The sequence below is a fragment of the Piliocolobus tephrosceles genome, chromosome 4, assembly GCF_002776525.5.
Source record: "Piliocolobus tephrosceles isolate RC106 chromosome 4, ASM277652v3, whole genome shotgun sequence".
NCBI classification, from domain to species: domain Eukaryota; kingdom Metazoa; phylum Chordata; class Mammalia; order Primates; family Cercopithecidae; genus Piliocolobus; species Piliocolobus tephrosceles.
Window position 1 is genome coordinate 74,856,638 of NC_045437.1, and position 12,462 is coordinate 74,869,099.

The 12,462-nt window shown below is 35.9% G+C and overlaps 1 protein-coding gene across 5 annotated transcripts in view; it reads right to left on the reverse strand.

Moving 5' to 3' along the window:
* AP3B1 (adaptor related protein complex 3 subunit beta 1) overlaps window positions 1-12,462 on the reverse strand; it is a 314,641-nt gene that overhangs the window by 177,763 nt on the left and 124,416 nt on the right. For all 5 annotated transcript variants that reach the window (XM_023214919.1, XM_023214920.1, XM_023214922.2 and 2 more), the window contains exons 8-11: window positions 7,372-7,527; window positions 3,325-3,422; window positions 1,781-1,835; window positions 1,623-1,694 (exon numbers count right to left, since the gene is read on the reverse strand). In XM_023214919.1, the coding sequence (XP_023070687.1) occupies window positions 1,623-1,694; window positions 1,781-1,835; window positions 3,325-3,422; window positions 7,372-7,527 (381 nt within the window). The remainder of the gene's footprint in view (window positions 1-1,622; window positions 1,695-1,780; window positions 1,836-3,324; window positions 3,423-7,371; window positions 7,528-12,462) is intronic.

Sequence of the window (12,462 nt, forward strand, 5' to 3'; positions counted from 1 at the left end):
ATTGAAGCTTGTGCATGTGTCACAAAGTTCTTGTGCCATGATTTTCAGCTCCAACAGGTCACTTAAGGTCTTCTCTACACTGTTTATTCTAGTTAGCCATTCGTCTATTTTCAAGGTTTTTACCTTCCTTGAGATGGGTTTGAACATGTTCCTTTAGCTCGGAGAAGTTTGTTATGACCAACCTTCTGAAGCCTACTTCTGTCAACTCGTCAAAGTCATTCTCCGTCCACTTTGTTCCATTGCTGGTGAGGAGCTGCGATCCTTTGGAGGAGAAGAGGCGATCTGGTTTTCAGAATTTTCAGCTCTTCTGTTCTGGTTTCTCCCCATCTTTGTGGTTTTATCTACCTTTGGTCTTTGATGTTGGTGACCTACAGATGGGGTTTTGGTGTGGATGTCCTTTTAGTTGATGTTGATGCAATTCCTTTCTGTTAGTTTTCCTTCTAACAGTCAGGTCCCTCAGCTGCACGTCTGTTGGGGTTTGCTGGACGTTCACTCCAGACCCTGTTTGCCTAGGTATCACCAGTGGAGGCTGCAGAACAGCAAATACTGCGGAACAGCAAATATTGCTGCCTGGTCCTTCCTCTGGAAGCTTCGTCCCAGAAGGGCACCTGTCTATATGAGGTGTCTGTTGGCCCCTACTAGGAGGCGTTTCCCAGTTAGGCTACACGGGGGTCAGGGACCCACTTGAGGAGGCAGTCTGTATGTTCTCAGAGCTCAAACACTGAGCTGGAAGAACCACTGCTCTCTTCAGAGCTGTCAGATGGGGACGTTTATGTCTGTAAAAGTTGTCCGTTGCCTTTTGTTCAGCTATGCCCTGCCCACAGAGTCGGAGTCTACAGAGGAAGCAGGCCTTGCTGAGCTGCGGTAGGCTCCATTCAGTTCAAGCTCCCTGGTCGCTTTGTTTACCTACTCAAGCCTCGGCAATGGCGGACGACCCTCCCCAAGCTGGGCTGCCGCCTCACAGTTTGATTTCAGGCTGCTGCGTTAGCAGTGAGCAAGGCTCCATGGGCGTGGGACCTACTGAGCCAGGTATGGGAGAGAATCTCCTTGTCTGCTGGTTGCTAAGACCTTGGGAAAAGCGCAGTATTTTGGTGGGAGTGTCCCATTTTTCCAGGTACAGTCTGTCCCGGCTTCCCTTGGCTAGGAAAGGGAAATCCCCTGACCCTTTGCGTTTCATGGGTGAGGCGACGCCCCACTCTGCTTCAGCTCGCCTTCTGGGGCTGCACTCACTGTCCAACCAGTCCCAGTGAGATGAACCAGGTATCTCAGTTGGAAATGCAGAAATCACCCATCTTCTGCGTTCATCATGCTGGGAGCTGCAGACCAGAGCTATTCCTATTCAGCCATCTTGGACCCAATCTCCGAAGTTATGTATTTAAATGCCTGTCTCCTTCAGTAATCTGTGAGTTAATCAAGTTGTAGGTAGCATGGCTTAACTTTACATTATCAGAATGTAGTACAGTAATTAGTATATAATAATATTGAAAAGTATAAAGAAAAACCCTTAACTATATCAATGTTTTTTGAAAAGCAGGACTGCATCCCGCAGATGCTAAAAGCTATTGCAATATCTCTTCAAAACAAACGTGTTAAAAGCATCTGAAAAATGAAAGCATACATACCTTCAGTGTCTTGATCATAGTTGGATCAGTTGACCTAACATAGAAACTCTTCAGATAAGGTTCGAACATCCCCTAGATTACAAAAACAAATACAAAAATACATTAAGGTACTAATGTGTTCACGTGTCTCTTAAATTATGTGTTCAGAATGTACATACCTTTCTTTGAATTGACATAGTTGCTATATTTTGTAGGACAATATACTGCACCTCCCTAGAAATCAAAAGAGAATTATCACTGGGTATATGTTCCAATGAAACATCTTTGAGTAAGCACTATAATAATGAAAAAGAATTAGCAATAATTTCATAGTGAATGAGACTCTTAAATGTAATATTGAAAAGTTTTTAGTAAATCTTAGACATGTGCCATTTTAATGCACTTTTCCTACAAAATACCAATAAATTACATGTGATTCATCATGAAGAATAGTTAAAACAAATTTTATAATAAACTACTCCTAAAATATAAAGTTAACATTTTAGCTGCTTTGAACACATCTAAGGAAGGTATTCCTAGTGTTACTGGGGTAAATATGACCACACTGTTATTATAAACTCATTAAATAACTCATTCTTCCCAAGGCAAAGGTCAGATTTAAAAAGCAGTCATGTTATTTTTAGATCCAAATATCTAATAAATGAACTGAATCTGGTATAAGGCTTCACGTGAAAGACCAATTCCAGGTCTTTCTGATAACCTTTGAACTAGCCATAGGAAAAAAAAAATACTGAGCTAGCAAAAGCGAAAAATAATAGCTGGATATAAAGATACGGAGAATACGTACACAAAGGAAATGGCATCTCATTTGTTACTAAGCCAGTCAAGAGTTAAAATTGTGGACTAAGTTCCAGTTAAGGGCAAAAATAAATACATGGTTCTTTCCTTCCAACCCAATTAGTGGAAACAAGCACTCAATGAAAAACACTGTTTCAAATTAAAACAACTAATTACTGAAAAATAGCTAAGGTATGTCAAATAGCTGAAATGAAGGTATTCTTAAACACAGAACGAAAGTCTGAATTAAACCTGAAATCGTGATTCTCATGTTATATGTCATGGAAACTCAATAAATTGTTTTGAATTTACCTAAACCACTAAATTATAAAGAGGTAAAATTAAAGAAGGTGGCATGCTCTGTCTGTCTATCTGAAACTAAGAGTATGCAATCTTTAAAATGAGTAGCTATTTAAAACATAGCTCTCTTTTTAGAGTGGAGCAAAGCAGAGTAATTAAATATTCCAGCTTTATAGGAAGCGCAATTCTGGCATAAACTACATTACTTAGCATACACATTGCTCTATATAAAACCATGTATTAATACATTGAGTAAGTCAATCTGATAGTACTTCAGTATAGTTTTTCAGTGATTCCAGATTTACTAAAACTCCTGAACATCATTATTGCCATACCTAAAAATTTGAAGCACTAATACTAGGCTACTAGTGACACCCTAGAATTATGCCACAAAATATTTTCAGTATCTTTGGGCTTGAGGTTAAAAAAAATTTCAGTATTTACAATTAAGTTTGAGATAAACGTAAAAAGACTTATAATAATCTCATTAAGTATGAAATCTTACTGATTGATAGATTAAAGTATAGTCAGAGTTATATATTAAATGGCTGAAAGATTAAATTTGTTCAAACATTACTTTTGAAGGAATACGGAAAGAAAAAAAATATATAAAATCATGACCTACCTATTGCTACGAAGTAAACGCACTAGTGATTTAGAAATTATGCCAGCTTCAGATTTTGGTGATATGTGCCAATACAGCTGAGCAACTGCCATAACCACCTACAAGATAAAGCATAAAAATAACAGGAACTATGAACACCAGAGCACTCTACAACTTCAAAATCCATTCCTACACATTATTTCCTCCAAGTCCTACAAATTCCTGGGATGTAAAATGGAATGTTACTCTTTGTAATGAGTTGAAGAAGTGTCCCTCACCCCCAGTGACCAATTCTATCCTCAGAATCTGATCTTATTTGGAAGTGGTATCTCTGCAGAAATTATTAATGTAAGAATTGAAATGAGATCATGCTGGTTAAGAGCCCTAAACTGAATGAAAGTGTCCTTATAAGAGAAAAAAAAGGACAAAAAGAGATACAGTGAAGGCCATGTGAAGATGGAGATAATTAGTGTGATACATACATAAGCCAAGCAATGCCACAGATTGCTGGCAATCACCAAAAGCTAGGAAAGAGATGGTTTCTCCCTCAGAGTGCACAGAAGGAACCAATACTGATTATACCTTGATTTCAGACTTTTGGCTTCCTGAAATGTGACAGAATAAGTTTATGTTGTTTTAATCCACTCAGGTTGTGGCAATATGTATGGCAGTGCTATGAAATGAATACATCCTCAGAAAAAAAAAAAAAGAGACATTGCATGAACTGCTCAAGATTTAACAGCTAGTATGTGGCAAAGCTCAAGACACTCGAAATTCCATGCTCCTCGGCTGCTGCTCTGAGACTGGGGCTTTTTAAGAATTGTAAGCATGCCTTTCTAAATGAAGCCAGGACCACAGTAACAAGTAGGCTGAAATAAAGAAAACTCAGCACATTTAAGTTACAATTAAAGAAACTCCATTAAAACAAATACATCTACAGCAGTAGCATTTAAAATAATCTTGTTTTTAAAAACACAGAACCTTAAAAACGGCTTTCGGTTCAAAGCCATTATAAGGGTGATTTGAAGACTGGGCACAGCGACTCATGCCTGTACTCCCACCCCTTTGGGAGGCCGAGACAGGTGGATCACTTGCGGTCAGGTGTGAAACCATCCTGGCCAACATGGTGAAACCCCATCTCTACCAAAAATACAAAAATTAGGTAAGTGTGATGGTACACGCCTGTAATCTCAGCTACTTGGGAGGTTGAGACACGAGAATCGTTTGAACCCAGGAGGTAGAAGTTGCAGTGAGCCGAGATTATACCACTGAACTCCAGCCTGAGCAACACAGTGAGACTCTGTCTCAACAAAACAAAACAAACAAAGGGTGATTCGAATTTCTTTGTCTCAAAACAGAAAAGTACTGCTTCCCCTAAGTGCCTCTACACTCAGATTCAGAGTGACAACTGTAGAGATATAGCTACAGATGTTACTAATGCTGCCTTTGGCTCAAAGGACACACTAATATTAATTTAATTCTGCCTGGTCTATGAAGTTTGAACAAATATATAGCAAAAGTTCTATTAATATATATGCCTAAATAGTATACAGCACAGGAGAACGTTTGAGGTTAAGAAAAGTTTCTTCTAAAACTAAAGAATTGTTTTTAAAAATACAGTATACAGGATTCTAAATTTACTGTTTGCCATTTCTTGTACTTTCTTACAAGTTTGATATATAGCTTTAAAACATTAGTTGAGAATTTTAAAAATGCAAGAATATCTCATTCCCTCACTTGTGAACTGTAAATATAAGTTAGTTACAAAATAAACTCTACTGAATTTTAAATCTTATAAAATAAAACAATCTCAATTAATGACTGATCTAATCCAAGATTAAATTCTAGTCTTTAAAATTCTAGCTGCCACTTGGCATGCCATCTGTTCTAATATATGAGGGTACTCCAAAATCCGAAAGGACTAAATGAGCCTCTTTTTCCTCAGTATTTAGAAATCCAACAGTTTACAGTCTCTTTGATACCCAGAATTCGAAATGTACAGGCTAATCTGTAAACGCCATGAAGAAAGTTCCCAAAGCTTCAAAATCAAAAAAGACTAAAAATATACAACCTTATAGGCCTTTGACAGTCACATCATGCCTGTTCATAATAAAGTGCATCCTATAAACACTTTTCTACTCTTAACCATTCATGCCGCTGTCACCTTATTTAGACTGTTCGAATAGCCTAACATTCCGCTTTCAGTATCTATCTCCAGTACAAACTACATAGCAATGACGTATTAAATTTCCTGAAAGAAATTCTCAAAGTCTCTCCACAAACTTAAGTATGAGGTTAAAAAAAAAATCTATCCACAATTCTTCAAAAGTTAGCCTTTACTCATATTTAGCAGCATCCCAAAACAAGGCACCAAAATATACTGACACAAAAAGTAAACCACCTCTATCTGGTACGCCATCAAGTAAGCAGGGAACCCAAACAAACTGGGACAAAAAGTACAAACTGCCACTATTTGTTTCACTATTTGAGAATGTTTTTGATCCATAAGTATTTGAACTATAAAATCAGTTTCTAAGAAGTAGTTAAATGAATAGTGAGTGACTCATAAAGTAGAGTTTAAGATGGCAGATTACAGCTACCTAACTAGCATCTGGCTAAGCTGAGTACATTAAAATATAAGCATATTTTACAACATCCATGAAATAGTATTTTTGTTATGACTGGGCACGATTACTGAATAATGATTTGGAAACTAAACTATTAGGTATTAGATAAAAATTGTTGCTGATAACTAGGATACACAAAGCTATAAGCTCTAAATTCTCAAGAATCAGAAAAAATAATGCAAATTCCACGTATTTGAAGTTTTTACTAACTGAACAGAACAATTCATTAAGAACATTTTCTCAATTAAAATCTTTAAGAACATGTTTAACTTAAATCCGTCAAGCCTAGGATATAACTGCCAGTTAACAGGAAACACAGAATATAAAAGAATTAAATGACACTATAAAAGATGCAACCATCCCATTCCAGTAGGTATAGCAAAAACAAAAACAAAAACAAAATCAAAAAACAAAATAAAAAGCAGCAGCAGCAATCAGACAAATCCAGAAGGACATTCTGCAAGACTAGAGAGGCTTTAAAAGAAGCAATGCATTAGATAATAGTTTGGATAAATCATCCAAAAAGAATAATTTAAGATCAATTGGTATTAAATGAAATGAAATTTTATTGAAATAAAAAGTGGAGGGGACTGAATAGAGAAAAACAGGTTAGAAAATGTTACGTACAGTATGATTTTTATCTTGGTTAAAATTTATATATATATGTATGCGTAATGATGAATATATGTATACTTATGCAGATTAAAAAGATCTGGAAGAAAATACACTAAGACATAAGTGATTTCTGAGTGTTGAGAATGTCATGTTTTAATTTTCTTTTTAGTTTTGCTAGTCTGTATTTTCTAATTTTTGTATTGTGCACCTGTATTCTTCTGAAATACAAATGGTTATATAAACAAAAAGGTGTCGAACAAACAAAGAAAACCTTATGACCCAAATAAAGATGATTTTTAATTACGATTACTACCAATTTACATTTATAATATGTGAGGCATTACTTTTGTTAGTATCTTAAAAATTCTATCAGACAGATACAAACAGTAAGGACTGAAACCAGATCAAGTACCCTCAATCACAATGGAATAACTGATAAATATACATAGTCCTTATATAAGAGCTAATATAATCCAACCAATTGAGAAACAACTTAGAAATATTTTAAGAAAAGCAATTAACAAAACCACTAAAAAGTAAATGAAGTCCAATAGGCCAAACCAGGTATTCTCATCAAAACCTAACTCTGCATACCTGGAAACATGGAAGGCTGAAATATATTTAGGTATTACTTCCCAGACATTAAGTCTCTAAATCTATAGCTTACATTCCACACTGTATTTCCAACTATCCATTACATGTCATTTGGTGTGTAAACAAACAAATGTTCCATTAGCACACACAGACTCACTTACTAAATTGAGGCATTTTTAATTGCTGTTTTTTAAAAACCAGTGAATTATTTCTTATAAGGATTTTAACATACCGCAGCATTCCTGCTCTGAAGCAAAGGCTTTGTATTTCTAATTAAGAGTCTATGATCTGGATCCATAGTATATGGCTTCTTCCTTTTGTCAGTCTTTTCCTTCTGATCATCATCAGATTCGTAGAAATTCTTTTCATTGTCTTCTAATTCATCACCCTACAATGAAAGAAATCCAATTCCAAGATTACTTTAGACCTTGAACAACCCACGTATTATATAGTCAAAGAAAACTTTCTTTTAAACATCTACAATAACATTTTACTGTAGAATACTTCTGTTTAGGCAATTTAAAAATATTACACAACCTATATTGAATAAAGGCCTTGATTTTTCTCATATTTTATAACAAGTTACTGTGCTATAGATGATGTGCTTCTATTGTATTACAAAGTAAAGATTTGACTATTAAATCCCTATAGAAATACCTATAACCCCTCAAAAGGAACACATGACTGTTAGATTTTAACAAGGCCTGTAATACTACCGAAAACCTGAAAACTATTTCCATAAATTGTCAGCCACTCTGTAACTAGATCAAAAAGCCAAAAAAAGAGGAGCATTGTTTGAATAGTAACATAAAAGAAATTACAGTAAAGTTTGACATGTAAAAACTAGTGTTGTTAATTAGGTCCCTGAGTTGTCAAGAAAATGTCTCAGTTTGAGATTTATAAATATCCACAGGAGTTGATTCCAGGTTTTTGTTTTGAATTCTTTATCTCTGCCAATAAAATATGCCTACAGGCATTTAGTCCCCAAAACAAACAAACAAACAAACAAACAAAAAAAACCCACACAAACACAATAATAGCCACATACATCCAATTTAACTACTGTTTAGAGGTAACTTCCAATACCAAGAATCTGAAACACACTTTCTGCTTCCAGGAAGATGGAGTAGATGTACTTTTCCCCATCTCTCTCACTAAGTAGATCTAGAAAAGCAGAACACTACATGTAAAACATATATAAAACAAACATAAGAAGACTTTGAAAGGCAAAAAGAAGGAGAACTGGATAGGAACCTCAAGTTCCAAAGAAAGACAGACCAGTGAGTTTCCTGGGTTTTCTCTTTATTTCATATACCCAAACTCAGTGCAGAAGCTGGCAACAAATGCAGATGAAAGAAACCACCAGAACTGCTCTCTCTAGCCAAAGGACCAGGAAAGGTGCAGTCTAGCAAGACATAAAACTTCTAGAAGTGCAGCTGAACACCAGATAAAAATTATGGCCCTACCCCCATCCCCACCAGTAAAGGCTGAGATAGTGATCCTAGACTTCTACCCTTATTAGGCTGTACTGAGATGCCCCAACCACCTCACTGGGTGGTCTCAGAAAAGGCAAAGATGGGATTGAGAGTTTCATCTCTACCAAGAGGTAACAAGGATTCTGATACTGTGTATGAAGACCAAGCGAGGAGCTTGGACTTCTAAGCCCATCCATTAGTGACAAGCTGACCTTATTCCTCCTCACTGTGATGATGTCAGAGGAGGCCTAAGGCATAGTTAGGACTTGCAGCACCACACCTAGTAGTAACCAAAGTCAGCCCCACCCACACCTTGGTGGTTGTCAGGGAAGGACGCACGGAGAACAGTACCTTGTATCCCTGCTAGCCAGACAGCTATCAGAGAAAGACGTTTGGGGAGTCAGAAATCCCACACTCACCTATGGTAACAATAAGTACGATCCCTCTGCGGTGTCAGTGGAGGATGAGTAGGGAATGTGGACCTCTGCTATGATCCGGCAGTAATGAGACAGCACCCCTCTCTTTCCACCACCCTTCCTTGCTAGAGTGGTATCAAACAAAGCCAGTTAACCTAAAGGTTTAAATAAAATCCAGTCTCAAAGTATCCAAAATGTCCAAGTTTCAATTAAAAAATCACTCATCATTCCAAGAGACAGGAAGATCTCAAAGCGAATAAAAATAGATAACTAGCAGATGCCAATACCAAGATAATAGAAATATTGGAATGATCTGATTATTTTTTTAAAAATCATTTAAAAATGCTTCAATGAGCAATTGAGAACACCCTGGTAACAAATACAGAAATAGAAGGTTTTAGCAAAGAATTATAAAGTCTAGACCGGGCTCAGTGGCCCACGCCTGTCATCCCAGCACTCTGGGAGGCCAAGGCAGGCAGATCACCTGAGGTTAGGAGTTAGAGACCAGCCTGCCCAACATGGTGAAACCCCATCTCTACTAAAAATACAAAAATTAGCCAGGCGTGGTGGTGGACACCTGTAATCCCAGCTACTCAGGAGGCTGAGGCTGGAGAATCACTTGACCCCTGGGAGGTGGAGGTTGCAGTGAGCAGAGATCATGCCACTGCACTCCAGCCTGGGCAACAGAGCAAGACTCCGTCTCAAAAAAAAAAAAACAAAAAAAACTATAAAGTCTAAAGAAAGAAACAGAAGATAAAGAGACCAAATAAAAAATGTTACAACTGGCAAATACTAGAACCAAAACTAAAAACTTAATGAATGGGATCAAAAGCAGAGGAGGGGGACAAAAGAAATAATCAGTAAACTGGAACACAGAACAAGATTTACCCAATCTGAACAACAAAGATAAAATAGACTAGGGACAAAAAAAAAATCAAAACTGAAAAACAGAGTCTCAGGGACCGGTGAAACTACAATAAAAGACCTAACATTCCTTTCGTCTATTAATCAATCCTGGAAGGAGAGGAGACAGAGGCAAGAGCTGAAAGAGAACTCAAAGAAACAATGACTGCAAACTTTTTAAATCTGGCAAATAAAACTACAAACTGAGGAAGCTGAGTAAAACCTAAACAGGATTGAACACAAAGAAATCCAAAACCTCTGAAAACTAAAGACAAAGAAAAAACAAATCTTGAAAGCAGCATAGGAGAAATGAAACCTTACCAGTAACAGAAAAACAAGTCTAACGACAGCAGATTTCTCACAAAAACCATGGAGGACAGAACACAGTAGACCAACTGATGGAGAGGAACTATCAACAGAGAATCTTATATCTAGCAAAAATATATTTCAAGAATGAAGGGGGAGAAAATCAAGACATTTTCAGATAAAGAAGAACTAGAGTATTTGTCATCAGCAGACCTATCCTGAAAGAATGGCTAAAGGAAGCTCTTTAGACAGAAAGGAAATGATAAAAGATGGAATCTTCAAACATCAGGAAGAAAGAAAAAGTATGGCAAGGAAAAATATGAGTAAATATAACAGTTTTTCCTTCTCTTCTGAGTCTTTTAAATTATATTCGATGGTTGAAGAAAAGTTATAACACTGATATGGTTCTAAATGCATGTAAAGGACATACCTAACAAAACTATTTATAAAGTGGAGAGAAAAAAGAGATGAAAGAGAGGTAAGTGGTTAAAAAGTCTGCCCCTTGAAGTGTAACATGAGGACACCAGTAAACTGTGATGGTAAGATGATAAGTTATGCATGTATAATGTAATACCTACAGCCACCACTAAAAAAGCTATACATAGAGATATATTCATGCTTTGGTAGAAAGATTACTTAAGGCCAAGGTAGAAAGATTACTTAAGGCCAGGAGTTCTAGACCAGCCTGGGCAACAGAGCAAAACCTTGCTTCTACTACAAATAAAAAAATTTTTAAAAACTCAGCCATTCATGGGGGTATGTACCCATAGTCTTAGCTGCTCAGGAGGCTGAGGTGGGAGGATCACTGGAGCCCAAGAGTTTGAGGCTTCAATGGATACTCTTAAAACCATAGATAAGCAAAGATGGAATTCTAAAAAATGTTGAAATAACCCACAATAAGAGAAATGAAGACTAGAGAGAACAAAAAATAAAAAATTAAATGGGAAGCTTAAGCCTTAAAAATAAAGAGATTAAATGTAAATCAGTATGACAATTAAAAGGCAAAGGCTGTCAAAGTAGATTAAAACCCATGACTCAACGATATGCTGCCTATAAGAAATTCACTGTAAACATAAAGATAAAGGCAGGTTAAAAGTAAAAGATGGAAAAATACATAACATGCTAATATTAATCAAGGGAAAGCACAAAGACTATATTAATATGAGATAAAGTACACTTCAGAGCAAAGAACATTACAACAGAGAAGGACATTATAGAATGACAAAATGGATAATCTAAAATGAAGGTTATATACCATATAATTCCATTTATATAACATTCTTGAAATAACAAAATTATGGAAATAGAAAGATTAGTGGTTGCCAGGGGTTAAAGGCTGGGAGTAGGGTTAAGCATCTGGAAGAAAGTTGGTTTGGCTATAAAACAGCAACATGAAGACTCCCTGTGATAGAAATGTTCTCAGTTTTGACTGTATCAATGTCAATATCCTGGCTGTAATACTGTATTAGAGTTTTGCAAGATATTACCATTGGGGAAAATTGAGTAAAGGTTATACAAGATCTCTCTCAATTATTTCTTACAATTTCATGTGAATCTAAATTATCTTTTAAAAAACATTTAATTGAATAAGACAAAGGAGATAAAAATCAGTAAGTCACTTAAAAGCAATTTGTTGTATTTATGCATTGTTATACATAACAACAAAGAAAATTATCTAAAATGTTTTACATAACAACAAAGAAAATTATCTAAAATGTTTAAGGTTAATATCACTTAAGTATTTTTCCTTTGCTACGTGCCTACAGATTTTACACAATCTTTCCTTAAATCTTGACATAAATATTACTGGAAAACACCTTTCATCAAAAGTACAACTTTTAGGTCTCCCAGAACAGAAATAATATTAGCACCGTAAAAAAACTCATAAAATTATTCAGAGAAAACTCACAAAATGTATATATACCCTTTGAAAACAAAAGTATCTGTACTAATACTCATCTTCAAAATTAAACTGGAAATCATAACATTATCACCTTCCTTTGAATACAGAATTCAAAACAAACAAAACTAGTTGTCTTTTAGTGCTTAATAAAAAGACTATAAGTGAGATAAACTTTTAAATCAAAGCTGGACTTGAGTGACTGTTCCTTTATGGAGCTCCAGGCTAAAGCAGTTCTGTAAAGTACATTAGTAAACCAATAAAACACAAATAATTAAATGCTCTAAGCATAATCACTCACCTACAATCTTAAGTCATGGTTA